This window comes from Rhinoraja longicauda, chromosome 2, assembly GCF_053455715.1.
Source record: "Rhinoraja longicauda isolate Sanriku21f chromosome 2, sRhiLon1.1, whole genome shotgun sequence".
NCBI lineage: Eukaryota > Metazoa > Chordata > Chondrichthyes > Rajiformes > Arhynchobatidae > Rhinoraja > Rhinoraja longicauda.
The window spans coordinates 74054524-74072273 of NC_135954.1; the positions used below are offsets into that span (position 1 = coordinate 74054524).

The following is a 17750-nucleotide window of genomic DNA, read 5'->3' on the forward strand; positions in this document are numbered from 1 at the left end:
CAAAGAGTTGCAATAAAAGGCGCTTTTTCGTGTTGGCCGCCAGTGACTAGTGGAGTTCCGCAAGGGTCAGTGTGGGGCCGCTTCTCTTCAATTAATGATTTGGAGAAGGGGATTGAAGGCTTTGTGTCTAAGTTTGCAGATGATGTTAAGATAGGTGGAGGGGCAGGCAGTGTAGAGGAAGCAAGGATTCTGCAGGAGGACACGGACAGGTTAGGAGAGTGTCAGAGAGGTAGGTGGCAGATGAAATTCAGTATAGCAAAGTGCGGAGACATGCGTTTTGGTAATAAGAAGAATGGCATAGATTATTTTCTAAAAGGAGTAAGAATCCAGAAATTGAAGGTGCAAGGGGACCTGGGAGTGCTGGTGCAGGACCCAAAAAGTTTATTTGCACGTCGAATCGGTAGTAAGGAAGGCTAATTCAAGGCTAGCATTTATATCAAGGGGACTGGAATACTAAAAAACAGAAATGTAATGCTGAGGCTCTATAAGGCGCTGGTCAGGCCGCATTTGGAGTCAGTGAGCAAATTTGGACCCCAAATCTGAGGAAGGATGTGCTGGTTCTGGAGAGGGGTCCAGAGGAGGTTTAAGGTTTCAAAGGTCTTTTATTGTCACATGTACCAATTAAGGTACAGTGATATGCGAATTACAATACAGTCATACGAGAAAAGGCAACAAGACACACAACTACATAAAAGTTAACATAAACATCCACCACAGCGGATTTCCCACATTCCTCACTGTGATGGAAGGCAAAAAAGTCCAATCCTCTTCCTCTTTATTCTCCCGCAGTCGGGGCAGTCGAACCATCCGTCGGGGCGATTGAAGCTCCCACAGCCGGCGGTCGAAGCTCCCGCATCGGGGAGGTTGACGCTCCCGTGTTGGGGCGATCGAAGCTCCTGTGTCGGGGCGATCGAAACTCCCGCATCGGGGCGGTCGAAGCTCCTGCGGCTTGGAGACCCCGAAGTCGGTTTCTGACCAGAGACTGCGAGCTCCGTGATGTTAAGTCCGCAAGCACCCACGGTTGGAGCTCCGAGGTCGATCCCTGGCAAAGGGATCGTGGGCTCCGCGATGTTAAAGTCGCATAGGCACCCGCGGTGGAGGTCTCAAAAGTCGGTCTCCAGCAAAGACCGCCAACTCCTCGATGTTAAGCCGCAGTGCGGACAGTGATACGATACGGAATAAAATTGCATCTCCGTTGAAGTAAGAGATTAGAAAAAGTTTCTCCCAACTCCCCCACCCCCCACATAAAGCAAGCTAAAGAACACTAAAAACATACATTTAACACATACTATTAAAACACATAAAAGGAAGGGACAGACAGACAGTTGGCGAGGCAGCCATTGCTGGCGCCACCCGGTGGTTATATGAATTATACCAGGAATGAGTTGGTTAGCATATGATGAGTGCTTGACAGCACTGGGCCTCTACTCGCTGGAGTTTAGAAGGTTGTGGGGGGACCTCATTGAAACTTACAGAATAATGAAAGGCATAGATAGAGTGGATGTGGAAAGGATGTTTCCACTGGTGGGAGAGTCTAGGACCAGAGGTCAAGCCTCAGAATTCAAGGGCGCTCTTTTAAAAAGGAGGTGAGGAGGAACTTCTTTAGCAGAGGGTAGTTAATCTGTGGAACTCATTGCCACAGAGCGCTATGGAGGCCAAGTCAGTGGATATTTTTAAGGCAGAGATAGACAAATTCTTGATTAGAATGGGTGTCAAGGGTTAAGGGGAGAAGTCAGGAAAATGGGATTAGGAGGCAGAGATCAGCCATGATTGAATGGCATAGTAGACTTGATGGGCCAAATGGCCTAATTCTACTCCTATTACTTGTGAACGTGAACTTATGACTTTGGGATATGGGAGGAAATTGGAGTACCTGGAGGAAACCCACGTGGTCACAGGGAAAACATGCAAACTCTACACAGACAGCAGCTGAGGTCAAGACCGAACCCTGGTTTCTGGTGCTGTGGGACAGTGGCTCTACCAGCTGCACCACTGTGCCACCCTTAATTTAGTTTGTTGTTATTACAGCAAGTAGCAATGGCTTTATTGTCACAAGGATCAAAATAAGATAGAACATGTCTGATTGCATCAGCAGGCTGACTGGAACTTGTGGCACAGCCAGAAACTAGTGCTACTGAATTGACTGTCCATTGATATTTCCAAGGATACATTACAGGTGGCCAACCCATTACCCTATTTCCTGCTATTGTAAGAAATGATCTTCAGCTGTCGTAAAACCATCTGAGCAATGTGGAGGTGCTTTTATTTCCCCTTTTCCAAGCTGTAATGTGGCTCTTGGAGTTTTAATTCACATTTCACAGCAGGGAGGGTGAGTAGCAGCTAGCTGCCTGACTGTGTATTCAGTCTGACCCATGTGCGGTCTAGGTGAGGCCCTTCCACAGAGGCCAGGCTGTTTACTCCCCCTTGGCATAGAGTATGCTGTCATTGCTGATCTGATCAGGAATCTTCTGACCTTTATGGTACTGTGTCACAGCACCTGGTGCATTTACTCACTCAGGCTTCAGAGGAACCCCAGCTAAAATCACCTCATACAGTTGCCTAAAGGCCTAAGGCTGTGCTTTGATTAATAACACTCTAAACCATTTGTTTTCAATTCCTCTCTCCAAAATGTTGCCATAGCAGTTACCTACTATTTCATTTGACATATTTAAAGACTGGTTGATTCAGTCTTGTTTGCTCAGATTTGTTAGCTTGCGGTGTAAATAGGCACTGCTCAAATTGGTTGATCTTGGAGTAAATAAAATACTTACAGAAGAGGCAATATTCACCCCACTGTCCCCATCAAACCAAGGGATTAATGAGGAATGCAAAAGGGTAGAGCGCCTGGCACTATTCTGATGAAATTCTAATCCAGGACTACGGACATGCTGGGCAATAACACCATTAAAATGGTAAGATTATTAAGGGATTGGACACACTAGAGGCAGGAAAAATGTTCCCGATGTTGTGGGAGTCCCGAACCAGGGGCCACAGTTTAAGAATAAGGAGTAGGCCATTTAGAATGGAGATGAGGAAGAACTTTTTCACTCAGAGAGTTGTGAAGCTGTGGAATTATCTGCCTCAGAAGGCAGTGGAGGCCAATTCTCTGGATGCTTTCAAGAGAGAGTTAGATAGAGCTCTTAATGATAGCGGAGTCAGGGGATATGGGGAGAAGGTAGGAACGAGGTACTGATTGTGCATGATCAGCCATGAATGGCGGTGCTGGCTTGAAGGGCCAAATGGCCTACTCCTGCACCTATTGTCTATTGTCTAAAAATCAACGGGGAAACATTCCCACAACCAATGGATCACATGAAATCTCCCATCCTGCTAAGTCCAGTCATGAATGATGGTGAACAATTGAAACGCTAAGGGGAGAAGGTAGCTCCAAGAATATCCTCATCCACAATGACACAAGGTTGCGGCAGTTGCAATTACATTCACCCAGAAATGCCATTGTTGCAGTGCAGCTACAACATCGATATCTGCCTGACAATGTGGAAAATTGTCCATATATGTCCTATTCACAAAAATCAGAGCAAATCAAATTACTTTCCAATCAAAATGTGTAGGAAGGAACTGCAGATACTGGTTTAAACTGAAAATTAGACACAAAAAAGCTGAAGTAACTCAGTGGGTCAGGCAGCATCTCTGGAGAAAAGGAATAGGTGATGTCGCTTAAACCGAGACCTTTCTTCAGACTGAGAGTCAGGAGAAAGGGGAACAAGAGATATAAACAGTGATAGAGAGAGAGATATAGAACCCACCCTAGTTGTCATACAAGTTTCACTGTCGTCCTGTTGAATTTCATTGCATAACTCGTTTTCATCTAGACCACTGCCAACAATGGATCATTGTGGGGTCCAACGTTCCTTGAACATTTCTTTTGCATAACTTTCATTCAATTGTTCTATATCTCTCTATATCTGAAACTTGTATCATTTGCGAACTGTAACCCAGTTACCTGCTTCGGCAGCACCTCACAAACCAATGACATCTACCATTCAGGAGATTAAGTGCAGGAGAGTTATGGGAATCCCACCACTTACAAGTTCCTCTCCAAGTAGCGCACCACCTTGGCAATGAAAACTATGAATACAATGTCAATACTTCACCATTCCTTCAGTGTCACTGGATGTAAAATCTAAAACTTCCTACGCATAATGAAAGTATCTTCACCAAGACTGCAGTAGCTGATGGCGATAGCAGATTACTGACTTCTCAGAGGGAATTAATGTTGGATAATAATAGCAATGTCTTACAAAATTAAATCAAAAATAGACTAAGAGTGCCTTTATATTATATGCAAGTTCCATGACTCAAATTTGCCATGTGCCCAAAATTGAATACATCATTTAGATAATCTGTAAAAAGGAACAACACAGGTATGCAATTATTGCCTTGTCTGTTCTAGATTGTAACATTCATTTTATTTTACCTCCGTGCTGGTTGTTGGAAAGTCACCTGCTTCTGCTGTCCCCGGTTACCTGACATGCTGCTGCTTGTCAAACAGTGCAGTTTTCCCTTGAATGTGTATTATTCAAGGGTATCTGAATCTATTAAGAGTATCTTTATCATACCACTTAACTGTAGAGTATCATTCTTTCCGTATTCCTTTTATTATACTTTTAATTGATGTCATGATATAATAGATGAAAGCAATTTATGAAACAAGCAACAAGGCTACTTTCCCAGAGCGCGGTTTTGTTCACCAGGGCTTTAGCTGTTCACCCTCTGCACCTGTCACGTGAGGTTCTCGGTGATCTGTAGCCTTTGCAGCATTGCAGTACCACTTTCAGCGCCACGGTATTCATCTCATTTTCATTTACAGCTTGATTGTCTGGCACATGAAAAAGAAATGGATAATGGATAGTCCATGGCAGAGCATCATGCATCTTTGGCAGGGATGGTTCTATTATTAATTATATCATTCCATAGGGCTCCACATGATTGATTGACAAATACAGCATGAATACAGGCCTTCGACCAACTGAGTCCATGCCAACCATTGATCACTCGTTCACATTAGTTCTGTTATCCCACTTTTGCATCTACTCCCTACAGATTATGGGCAATTTGTAGAGGGCAGTTAACCTACAAACCTGCATGACTTTGAGTTGGAGGAGGAAAACTGGGCACGGAGGAAATCCACATGGTCACAGGGAGAATGTACAAATTCTACACGGACAGCACCCGAGGTCAGGATCAAACTCGGCTCTGGTGCTGTGAGGCGGCAGCTCTACTAGCTGTACCACTGTGCCACTCCCACTTTCTCTGGGAACAAGACTGGTTTGTTATTTTCCTGCCCACAGCTGGCAGCAAGTAATCTGTTCTTTCTGTTGATGCAATGTTAAATTTTTATGAGACATTTTATGGCTGAGCACATGTGCAGAGTGGGATTAGCTTATTGGTTTTTACCTGCTGTGAGACTAGCCCACAGATATGTGGAGGCCTAGTGACTGATGTGTAACTTCAGAGTTTCTCATGATCAATTTAACCACTGTGCAAGCTGTGAGACCTAATGCTTTTCCAGAATTTTTTTTTTTTTTTCTTAAAACAAAAGCCTTATTAAACTGTGTTGCTACTTTGAGTGATTTGTGGATCTATAGAACATCCCTTTCTTTCTTGACAATGTTCATTCTTCTATTATCCAAGCAATAGGCAGCCTACCTGGTTGAACTTAACTGTATGGAGGTTATAAATAACTATTCATGTCACCGCCTTATTTGCTGTTTATGCCCTTTTTCCACTGTGCTTTTCTCTATACTGGTTAAAATAACTTAACTACGACACCTCGGCACGTATGTTGACCACAAATTCATTTATTCTCAATAGGACATTAAAGGGTTATTATGTGGCATGTACTTGACTGTTCCTGCTGTGGTCCGGTGCTTCCCCAATACTCATTTCAAATGCTGCAGAATGTTTGAATAAAATATTGCAGGTCCGAGACTGGGGATGAGAAGTGGTGGTCAAGATCGCAAGTATTTGAAGCCCTATGGGCAGAGATTGCCCAACAGTGGTGCCATGAGAGGAGGCGTGAGATTGAAACCGGGGACCATTGTGCAGTTGTTGGGATTGAGGAAAGAGCTGGGCTTCCACTGCCCTTTGCTGGTTCACCTTTGTTATAGTTACCATTCATTTACAGGGTTGTTCCAGGAGCACTGATAACCGGTGCTTCTTGGAGCAATCTAACCATATTTCTCAGCATTGTGGTGTTAAGATGGTATGATTGTCACTGAATTTCCATCAGTATAAAGGTCAGAAGTGTTGGTATTGATTTATTATCGTTATGTGTAGCGAAATACCGTAGGTAAAAGAAAGGGTGCAAGGGTTGCAACGAGATAGATTGGGGGATCAGGATTACATTCTTAGCTTATAAGAGGCCCATTCAAAAGTCTGATAGCAGCAGGGTAGAAGCTGTTCTTGACAGGTACTGCAGATAATCGGCAAACTAACAGAATATAATCATCTATTGCTGGAGGAAGTAAATAATAAAAGTACGGAGGCTAATCTTCAGTTTTGTAGAGCATTAGTTGGTAGATTCTTATAAGTACCTGGGTGTCTACCTCAATAATAAATTGGACTGGACTGAAAACACAGATGCGCTCTACAGAAAGGGCCAGAGCAAACTTTATCTGCTAAGGAGACTCAGGTCCTTTGGAGTGCAGGGGGTACTCCTAAGGACCTTCTACAACACAGTGGTTGCATCAGCCATTTTCTATGGAGTGGTCTGCTGGAGCAGCAGCATCTCAGCGGCGGAAGGGAAAAGACTCGACAAGCCGGTCAGGAAGGCCAACTCTGTCCTGGGTTGCCCCCTCGACTCAGTGCAGGTGGTGGGAGAGAGGAGGATGATGGCAAAACTAACATCGCTGCTGGACAACGACTCCCACCCCATGCAGGACACTGTCACTGCACTGAGTAGCTCCTTCAGTGACAGACTCCTTCACCCCAAGTGCATGAAGGAGAGATATAGGAGGTCCTTCCTTCCCGCTGCTGTGAGACTGCACAACCAGCACTGCTCCCAGTAATAGTGTTTATTTTCCACACGCTTTCTCCATTGCCGAACCCTCATTTCTCTCATGTTTTTCCAGCTTGCCTTTAAATGCATCGTTGATCATAGGACGGTACAACACAGGAACATGTGCCGAACATCATGCTCCTGTCTAAACTTCTCTGCAATAATTCTCAACACCAACACTCTGCAACAATGCGTTCTAAGCCCCTTACTATACTTCGTATACACTCAGGACTGCATGGCCAAATATGGTGGCTTGACTCCATATACACATTTGCAGATGACAATCCCTGGGAACATGTGGGTCAGTATAAAGTAGATGACATCTGTCTTGCTCCACTCAACTCTTCATGAGTTATTGAATGGGGCAGTGGTGCTCTCTGACCTCAAGACCCATGTCTACTTCTTTAACCAGTGCCAAGCCCAGGCAAGTGACCACTGCCTGTGGAAGATTCACAGCTCATGGGTGTTGGGATCATTGCTTGCCGCAGGCCTGCATTTAGAGTTACTTTTCCTTTCCGCAAGAAGCGAAGTGGCGTACACACCCCAGTCATCATCGATGGTGCAGAAATGGAGATAGTCAAGAACTTCATATTCCTAGGTGTGAATATCACCATTGGGAAGTCTTATCTTTCAGATGAAATGTTAACTTGAACACAGGAGATCTACAAACAGGAATGTAGTCTCAGTGGCCTGAATAATTACATTGAGATTCCAATCAACGAAAAGATTCATTGCTCTCATTGCTGTCTGTGGGATGTTAGATGTTGCTGTGTGCAAATTGGTCAGTTCAATGATGGGTGGGGGAAGACCTGTTGCTCTTATGTGTGAAACAGGAATAAAATCTTTACCCTGGTGAGAACAATCAACGTAGCAAAGATATGTAATATTTTGAATTCCTTTGTCAGAATTCTGGTTTGTAGTCAAAAGGTATTCTGCAGGTTTAAAGTAGATATGAGCAACCTCCTGAGAATGATGGAATGATTAGAAAGGAAATTGAAAAAACCCTCATGAACCACAAATGTTTTTAATGGAACAGCTACAAAGAAGATTTATTCTTTTGATAATGAATCACTCTTCAAACACCATTAATAGATAAGAAAGTGGATGATGATTCATGAAATAATTAAAATGTATGAACTGGAGGTAGAAGTGAATCTTAGGATAGTTTCCTTATTCCTCATTTTTCAGATTGAGAAAATAAGTTACATTTTATTCACTATTACCTGTTGATTAAACAGCTGAAGAACTCAATGAAATGCCAAATCAAAATGAACTTTATTTAATGTTTTTGAAAAAAAATCACTCAGCTGCTCCATGGGGTTCATCCAGTTCAAAGATCCCTCTGCTAATCAGAGGGTAGCTGGTTCCAGTGGACAGTTTATTTCCCCAAGGTACCTCATTAGGAAATCATAAGGCACTTTCATTTATGGTTATAGAACAATCATAAATGAAGAGCAGTTTCATTTAAAAAAAAATTAAGCCTTTGTCCATTCTATTTTAAATTAATTACTTAAATGTAGACACTTCTACTGATTTGATGATTGCAGATCAAACATGACTGATCTGGTTTGCCCCCACTATATTTGGCTTGCTCATGTCATGTCTCATCAACTCAGTTAGGAATCATCTTACCATTTCCTCATCCCTGAAATCTGCTCTTTCAATCTTCGCTTTCATCCGTTCTTCATATCAAACATTGATTCTATCCTGAAGGCCCACTCTCTTGTGGGGCTTGTTTAAGCCGGACAATATGACAACTTCTTTTATATATCTGATCTAACTGATCTCCTCCGGAGAGCCATCACATGACATTGCCAATATGATCCAATCTGCTCCCGATCCATCTCACAAATCAGGTAATTCATTTTGCCCCGTGCAAAGATATCAGTAGTTTTTCAGTTTCATTTAGTCAATATTCCTGGCTTTCAGCGGTATTCTTGAACCACACAACACATTCCTAACTACAAACCTACCTCAGCAATGATCCAGTATGGACTTTGTATAGGTTCTACTATGTACTTCCGTATGCACAATTATATTCTGGGTACTTAGTAACATTGATGATTTATTGTATTATTGATTATTTATTTGTTGTGTTGCATTAATGTGTCTGTAAAGCTGTGACAAGTAACAATTTAATTGTACTGTTCCCAGTGCAAATGGCAATTAAACACTCTTGCCTCTCGACTTGATGACTCTTGCTAAAATTGTCCTTCTGAAACAGCCCACTGTTGATTGTTTCACCCTTTATACCAATTTCATAATCTCCGACATGTTTCAGAGTCTCTTGAACACTGTTCTTTTCTATTTCAAATTCGAGTTCCACCACTCCTTGCTCAAATCCCAGCCGCAACACCAGAGCACAGCTAATGTTAACAGGACTACCCCCACAACCCTGCCCTTTAAATCATTGAAGATAACAATGTAGCAGTTGTTCTATCCAACTTATTCTCTTCATGGTACTTCTATCAATATATCCTATACATCTCTTGAGCTACGTCCTCCAAATCCACCAAACATTAACTGCCAAAAATCCTGCCTACTGTTGCCATTAACTACAAAGGCTAATTTCTTGGTTTATGTCCATATGCCAACATTATCAATAATGAAAGGGATACCTTCCCTTTATAACCTATTGATTTCCAGCTGTCTCTTGACAAATTTGATTCTATAATTATTTTTCTACACCACATGACAGCCCCAAATCAGATTATTAATTACCCCAAACCATTTTTAATCAGGTCAATCCATTCATTGAGTGCATTATCATGGGCACACATTTGTTGTTTTTTTGTAGCATTTTGTCAGTAGGGATTCCAGCCTATGATTCAACCTATACCATCAGGCTTAATTGTTTCACAATTCTCTTCAACAGGATCGAAGCACAAAACGATGCTGGAAGCTCGAAATGGTGGGGGTCCAATTAAGGCATTTCCTCGACCAGGCGTCAAAGGCAAACCGTCCCCCATCAAAGGAGTTACAACCGGCCTGCAGAATAAAACCTTTCATTGTGAAATCTGTGACGTGCACGTCAATTCAGAAACACAACTCAAACAGGTTAGTCGCAGGAATGTAACGTTCATCCTTTATGCCGGAAGATTGTTGTTGCTCACACCATCAAACCCTTTTCAAGAGCTATTTTACCATTTGCTTCTTTTTATTATTTTCAGCACATAAGCAGCAGAAGACACAAGGACAGAGCTGCAGGGAAACCTCCTAAACCCAAATACAGTCCATACAACAAGCTACAAAGGAGCACCAATGTACTTGCAGTAAGTGAATGCATAAACATTATAAGCCTGGTTACGTGCATGAAAATGTCCTCACTTCAGTGGTTGCTCAAATCTCAAAGAAGATCCACACAGTTGACTTGGATTATCTTAACAAAATGAAATGCTCCTGTGAAATGGTGGAGAACATCAGCAGCTATTTAAGTTTCCCTGTGTGCAGTTCAATTGGGCCGTTCGCCAATATCTAGTGCTAGTGATGAAAGACAAATTTCTCCTCCTATGCTGCAAATAAACTGCTGGAGGAACTTAGCAGGTCAAGCAGTGATGTGGGGGCAAAGAGACAATTGACATATCAGGACATATCGGGACTGGAAGTGTGGAGGGTAGGTAACCAGTGTATAGAAATGAGAAAAAGGGGGTTAGACAGATGTTGGTAGGTGATTGATTGAAACACAAGAAAAAATATATATTTGGGGCAAGTGGAGAGGGAGGGAAGGGGAAAGAGTAGATACAGAAACTGGTTGGTGATAGATATATCCAGGGAGGGGTAATGAGCAGATGGAACCGTGAGGGAGAATAGAATTGGAAAGGTGAAAGATGAGAGAAGAAACCTAAGTCTAATATTGAAGGGACCTTTCCACTACCACAGGCACCTACCTCACTCCGTCAGCTAATAAGCTCCCAATTGAGCATCCTGTGTTAGCAAGAACGCGACATACATTCTAAGTATTCCCATTCCAAGAGTGGCTTGGTAACATCACTGAGGAGACCTCGACCTGCCAAACTGGGACCACAATAGATGATGATATAACCATCATAGATAAAGCTACCTTATCTCATCCTTCAGAATCTATCTGTTGCAAAAGCATCTGTCCATGGCATCACAGGTCCAAGAGCGGAAACGTTTGCACACAAAGGGTGGTGCGCATGTGGAACAAACTGCCAGAGGAGGTCGTTAAGTCAGGTAATATCATAACATTTAAAAGACATTTGGACAGGTACATGGATAGGAAAGGTTTAGAGGGATATGGGCCAGATACAGGCAGCTGGGGCTAATGTACATGGAGCATCGTTGACTGTGTGGGCAAGTTGGGCCAAAGGGCCTGTTTCCATGCTGTATGACTCTATGACTCTAAGTGCCCTCCTTACTTTCTTGTGGGAGACCTAATCCTGTCTTTGATCTTCAATAATGTTATATTCCACCACAATCTATAACATCATGGCACAGCCTATCCTCACTCTGTCAGTTCCAGGAGGCCAAGTGACCAAGCTTGGCTCCACAAGGAGTGCAGAACAGCAAGCCAGGAACAGCACCTGGTGTACCTAACATTGAGAAGACAACCTGAAGGAGATGAAACACGGGACGTTAAATAATCCAAGCACTAGGAGTTCTGCCGCTTCTAATCTTACAAAGAATTATACATTTCACAGGAGGAGGAATCTCCAAGGACATCCCTATCTTTAGCAATGATGAATTGCAAAGGTGAGAAGGACAATGTCATCTTCACCCAGAATAGCAAGGGAAACGTCCATTACAAACAGCTACTGAGATTCTCACCATCACTGAATTCATTGTTCAGCCAATGAGGCATCAACCTTTGAGCATTGTATTCACTGCACGAACCCTAGCATTGTACAAAGTACAAAGAGTAAAATATGTTAAAAACCTGAAACCCATCTCTTCCAAAGTTTAAATGGAAATATAAAGTAAGTATACTGAGATTATTCAAACTTTGTTGGGAAGTCCTAGCTTTGACACACTCCCTGATAACGTTCTGGGCAATCATCAGGTGCACATATTGCGTAACTGATGAGTGGATAATCTAGTTTTTAAATGTGAAACCCAGGATTCGCAGTGAAGAATAATACATTGTATTTGATTTCCAACCTAATTTTTTGAGGTGGCGATTTAGTGCTTATATGATTGTTGATTAAGTGCTAATTATCCACCTGCTGTTGAGTTTCAACATTTATTTTCCAGGAATAATTAAAAATGTATTAACATCATTTTTGATGGTCTGCCATCTTTTGAGCTCAAAGTGACTGCTACTTTGTCGGTGTAATTGATTGCCATGTGGCTTCCTGTGTTTGCCCTTGAGGATTTACATTTCAATACTGAAGCAGTGTAATCCAGATTAAATCTGATGTTGATATACAGCATCCAAATGGATGCTTGGGGTTGATAAAATTAGTTTTCACTTACTGGCTATACTGCAAATAAATAAACCATGTTTTATGACTTAAATTCGCTTTAAAGCATTTTTATTTTTGCTGCTGACATGTTGAAAATGTATCTAAATGTAAATGCTATCAAAGGGCTGCGTAATGTTTTATACATAGTTTATTTTCAGAAGGCCGTGTCACGATTATGTTCAAATATAGTTCACTGTGATTGTTGGAGTAAATTTCGGAACCAGAGAGGATGTTGGGATACTTGACTATGTGGACACTGCAACATGCTTACTGAACATTAACTTTGTTGGCTAAATGCCAAGTGGAGAATTATGCATTGCTATGTCACAAGGCCAGATGCTGAGCGCCTGCAATAGCCAAGATATAGATATGGTTGAGCCACAGTGACTGAAAAACATGATTAAGTTGCTATGACACTGATCAACCTGAGGAGTATCTTCAACAACAGACTGGTTCCACCAAGATGCAGGACAGAACTCCACGTCTTCCCTGTGGTTATCAGACTTTACAACTCCTCCCACTTCTGCCGTTGGGTAGACTAAGACTGACTCCCCTCCTCCCCCCTCCCCCTCCCAATCTTTGCACATGCCCCAAGCCTTTCCACTCATCACTTGAATTTCATGTTTCATGTGTTTTGTGTTTTTATGACTGTTGGCAGATCAATTTCCCTCCTGGGATAAATAAAGTTAAGGGGCTGCTAAGGGTTGATCGGCTAAGGAATTGCTAAGGGGCTACTAAGAAGTTGCTAAGAGATTGATTTGCTAGGAAATTGCTAAGGGGTTGACTGGCCTCTCACCCAGATAATGTAAACACCTGCCATTGTTTGATAATAAAATATATATAAACCAGCTGTAAGGATCACTCGGGGAGAAGGTGCTCACAGATGGCAGGGTCCTGATTCTTCTCCCAGAGCTATGTTAACAATAAAGTTGTTGCTTTTCTCTTACTCGGGACTCAGTGAATATTTTCACCAACAGTGTTTATTCTCTCTTGCAGTTGAAACTGGCCTTTCAGAAGGAACTGACGAAGCCGCTGGCCACTCGGCTTTTACCAAACCCGTTCGCTGCTGCAGCTGCTGCCGCTGCCGCAGTGAATTCGCCGTTTGCTTTGCGCTCGTGCCCGGCAGCCACGCTATTCCAAACAGCAGCTCTGCCTCCAGCCCTCCTCCGACCTGCTCCTGGACCTATTCGGGCTGCCCACACACCCGTTCTATTTGCTCCATACTAACTCGCCTAAGCACAGGAGTGAACATTATTAGAGTAATAATAAATACTGCAATAATTCAAACAGGGAACGATGCAGTGATAATCATGGAAAGAGACTAAACTCTGCTCCTGCAGTAACATACACAAAACTTTGAGTGGCTGCATCTTGGTTCAGTAAAAAGTAAAGCAATCCTTCCATAAGAAAATCTATTACACAGATAATATGAGTAGTTTTTGTGTTGTAGAAATGTATAGGGTCTGCGAACTACCCATAACAAACATCAGCCTTTTTACACAGTATTTTTGTGTAATGTTTCCATGTCTTGTGAATAGTCTGTAAATGTGTGTAAGGGCATTCATCTAAGGTCTTGTATGTACATTTAATTTCTCTCTGTAGGATGAAACAAAACAATGGGACACTGTGATAAAAGTCTTCATTAACCTTCCCCACCGTTCAGCAGCTTGCTGCCTGGTATTTACCCAGTTATAAACTTGTAAATGATGTCTTGTGGGTCTATTGCTTTGTGCTGTAAATTTTTAATGTAATAATTGTCTAATATGATTTTAAAATGTTAGAAGGAATGAAATAGCAGATGAGATAAGTTTAATTTTTATATGGCCTTGAGAATTCAGGAAGGTCTGTGGCTGTTTTTATGGAGTTCATTGTGTATTTATTTTGATTGGAGCAAAGCCAGGTATTAAGCTGTAAGGACAGCATTATCCAGAATTTCATCGCGGGTCAAGGGTGCTTAAGGCACTAACAACATAGCAGCGGCAATGGTCTATTCTCGGCAAAATTCAGCATCAAATCTTTGGAGCTGAGTACAATGTAGAGACACTTACATCCTCCATGCTTAGTACCATTAGTTTGGGATGAATATTTAGGCATATTACTGCCACATACCTTCTTATATGGCTCAATTAAATATTATATAGAGTAACATGTTGAAAAGCAGTTTTCCCACAATAGGAGAATAAATTATAATAATGCATTCTTTGGGATATTTTAAATTCATACATAGGATGTGGGTGTTGTTGCCAAGTCCATTTTTTTAATACGCGTCCCTGTTTGCCCTTGAAAAAGGATCAAGTTCCAGGATTTTGACTGGAAGCAATGAAGAAAGGGCAATATACTTCCAAATCAGAACATGTGATTTGCAGCTAAACTTCAAGATGATGGTGTCCCCATTCACATTATCTTTGTCCTTCTCTGTAAAAGAGGGGATGGGGTTGTCACCGCATAATTTAAATTCATATTTTCATTCAACTGCATCGTTGCACTGAGCAAAGAACAATTAAAGGGAGATTTTACATCTGAATTTTACTATGCTGAATTTTCAGTTAATATTTTTTACATTCTTTCTGTCATCTGCTAGGTGCAAACAATTTGAATTAATTCCAGATCCATGACAAAGCCATTTCTGAATCTTTCTTGATGTCATACTGAAATGTTGTTGTCTTTTTTATGAATTATATAGTTGGCAATTTACTTTTTGTTTCCCCCCATCCGGACATTGAGTTTACAGTACAATCATGCAATGTCTTAAACGTCAAAGGGAATTCTTTGTTTGATTTACTTGACCTTAGTTTTAGCATGCCTCATTCCAGCTTTCCCAGATCTTACTGTAAATGTACACAGCACAACAAAGCTAGGGAATCATAATGTACATTCTAACTGTTAAAGCCTGCAAAATTAGTTCAGGCTATTAGTTTTGCCAAGTGTAAATTGTGACAAGAAAATGGTGTTTCTATGTACAGTAATGTCAATAAAAACTTTCCCAACCTTGTATGTATCATCAATGATCACCAGAATCACTACTGCAAATGAAACTGATAGCTCAGGACAAAATCTTTAAAGGTGATGTAAAAAGGTTTGCTGAAATAGAAAATAATTTGTTAATAAAGGAAGTATTAGTATTAACCAAATATATATTGTGTTTATTGTAAGTAATATGTGCCTGGCGTTTGTTTTGGAAGTAATGTCAGTTATTGTTTTGCCCAGTCTGAAGAAGAATCCCTTCCTGAAGCATTGTCTGTCCATTTCCCTCCACAGATACTGCCTGGCCTGCTGAGTTCCTCCAGAAGTTTTCTTATTGCTCAAAAATTGCAATTGCACTGTTTGGCAATGATAAGTAGTCATAGCTGAATAAACATCATCTTATTGATGGCTGGTTGTTGTTCATACCCTTAATCTTTAGAGTGTTCATTCTATATTTTAATTCTCAAATAGTATATCCCAGGATGCTTCAAATTGCATTTCATTCTGTGCAGTTTTATTTTTCATTATTGCATGCATATTGTATCATGCCATAGCACCAAAATCTATAGGAATTATGCCTTATTTATCTCTATCTGCCTATTGTAAGCCCTATGATTTGCACTCCTTGCACAGACTAAATGTTTGAGAGGTGCCAATACTTAACTGATTACAGTTAAGAACTCTGCCTCAAGTTAAATAAATAACTTTCTCTGGTTCTATGATGACGTTAGACTGGATTATTAGATTGTTTTGGACTTCAGTTATTGAAATAAACTAGATGGCTGTGGAACATAGCGACTCTTTGCTTGGTCTGACTAAAACCTATTATTCATGTTGAAGTGATCTTAAGTAGAACTTTGATTTTTATCTTCAATAAGTAATGTAGCAGTAACATTTGAAATGTCCAAAGTAAAATAGTTGGACCATTTAACACGTGGTTCGGCAGATTTTTTCTTATTTATTCCTTTGTGGGATGTAGACATAGCTGGCAATATATGCCTTCATTATCCATCCCAAAGTGTCCTGACGTGAGGTGACAGTCATGAGTCAACTACTCTAATGGGTTTGCAGATAGCCCAGTATGGGTAAGATAGTAGATGGAAGTTAAAGCAAAAACAGTGGTTTTGCATTTAGCTTTACTGAGAGTGATTCAGAAGTATTCCAGATTACTGTAAAAATGATATTTGAACTCATACTTATGGATTAATAATTCAGAATACTAGCTGCTTGTCCAGTAACTTAACCACTTTGCCATCAAAAATGTTTCGATGGAGGAAGAAAAAAATACTATGAACATTACTATGAAAGTCAATTTCAAAATATGTTTGTGGTTTTTCATTATTTATATTAAGGTCATAAGATCATGTGATAAGAGTAGAATTAGGCCATTCGGCCTATTAAGTCTACTCCATCATTCAATCATGGCTGATCTATCTCTCCCTCCTAACCCCATTCTCCTGCCTTCTCCCCATAACCTCTGACACCTGTACTAATCAAGAATCTATCTATTTCTGCCTTAAAAATATCCACTGACTTGGCCTCCACAGCTATCGGTGGCAAAGAATTCCAAAGATTCACCACCCTCTGACTAAAGAAATTCTCCTCATCTTCTTCCTAAAAGAACGTCCTTTAATTCTGAGGCTATGACCTCTTGTCCTAGATTCTCCCACTAGTGGAAACATCCTCTCCACATCCACTCTATCCAAGCCTTTCACCATTCTGTATGTTTTAATGAGGTCCCACCCGCATTCTTCTAAACTCCAGTGAGCACAGGCCCAGTGCCGACAAATGCTCATCATAGGTTAACCCACTCATTCCTGGAATAATTCTTGTAAACCTCCTCTGGACCCTCTCCAGAGCCAGCACATCCGTCCTCGGATATGGTGCCCAAAATTGCACACAATATACCAAATGCGGCTTTACCAGCACCTTATAGAGCCTCAGCATTACATATTGTTTTCCTGTTAATCCATTGCACGACATTTTCTTTCATACATACATAATCATTTAATGAAATAAATGGAGACGTTGAAAATTTTAAATTATAAAGGAAAGTACTGGAAATACTCAGCAGGTTAAGTTGCATCTAAAGGAAGAGATTGTTTTCCTGTTACTGCAATGCAAAGGATTGCCTTTAAAATATGTTATTGTATAAAAATATGCAGATTTTAGAGTATTCACATGAAAGATTCATTATTTTATTGTCAAACCCATTTTAAGAAACGCTTCTCCCTTTCATACAGAGGCACAAATTCTGACAGTTTCCAATCTGAAACACGAATATTTGTAGTATTGTTTTTTTTATTTTAAATTCTCAGCATCTCCATTTCTTTCATTAAATA

At 41.0% G+C, this 17750-nt stretch overlaps 1 protein-coding gene across 7 annotated transcripts in view; it reads left to right on the plus strand.

Moving 5' to 3' along the window:
* Positions 1-16177, plus strand: part of LOC144605749 (zinc finger protein 385D-like) — a 435063-nt gene extending 418886 nt beyond the window's left edge. For all 7 annotated transcript variants that reach the window (XM_078421277.1, XM_078421325.1, XM_078421269.1 and 4 more), the window contains 3 exons: positions 9897-10078; positions 10192-10293; positions 13441-16177. In XM_078421277.1, coding sequence (XP_078277403.1) covers positions 9897-10078; positions 10192-10293; positions 13441-13671 — 515 coding nt within the window. In that variant the 3' untranslated portion in view covers positions 13672-16177. The remainder of the gene's footprint in view (positions 1-9896; positions 10079-10191; positions 10294-13440) is intronic.
* Positions 16178-17750: the final 1573 nt, after the last annotated feature.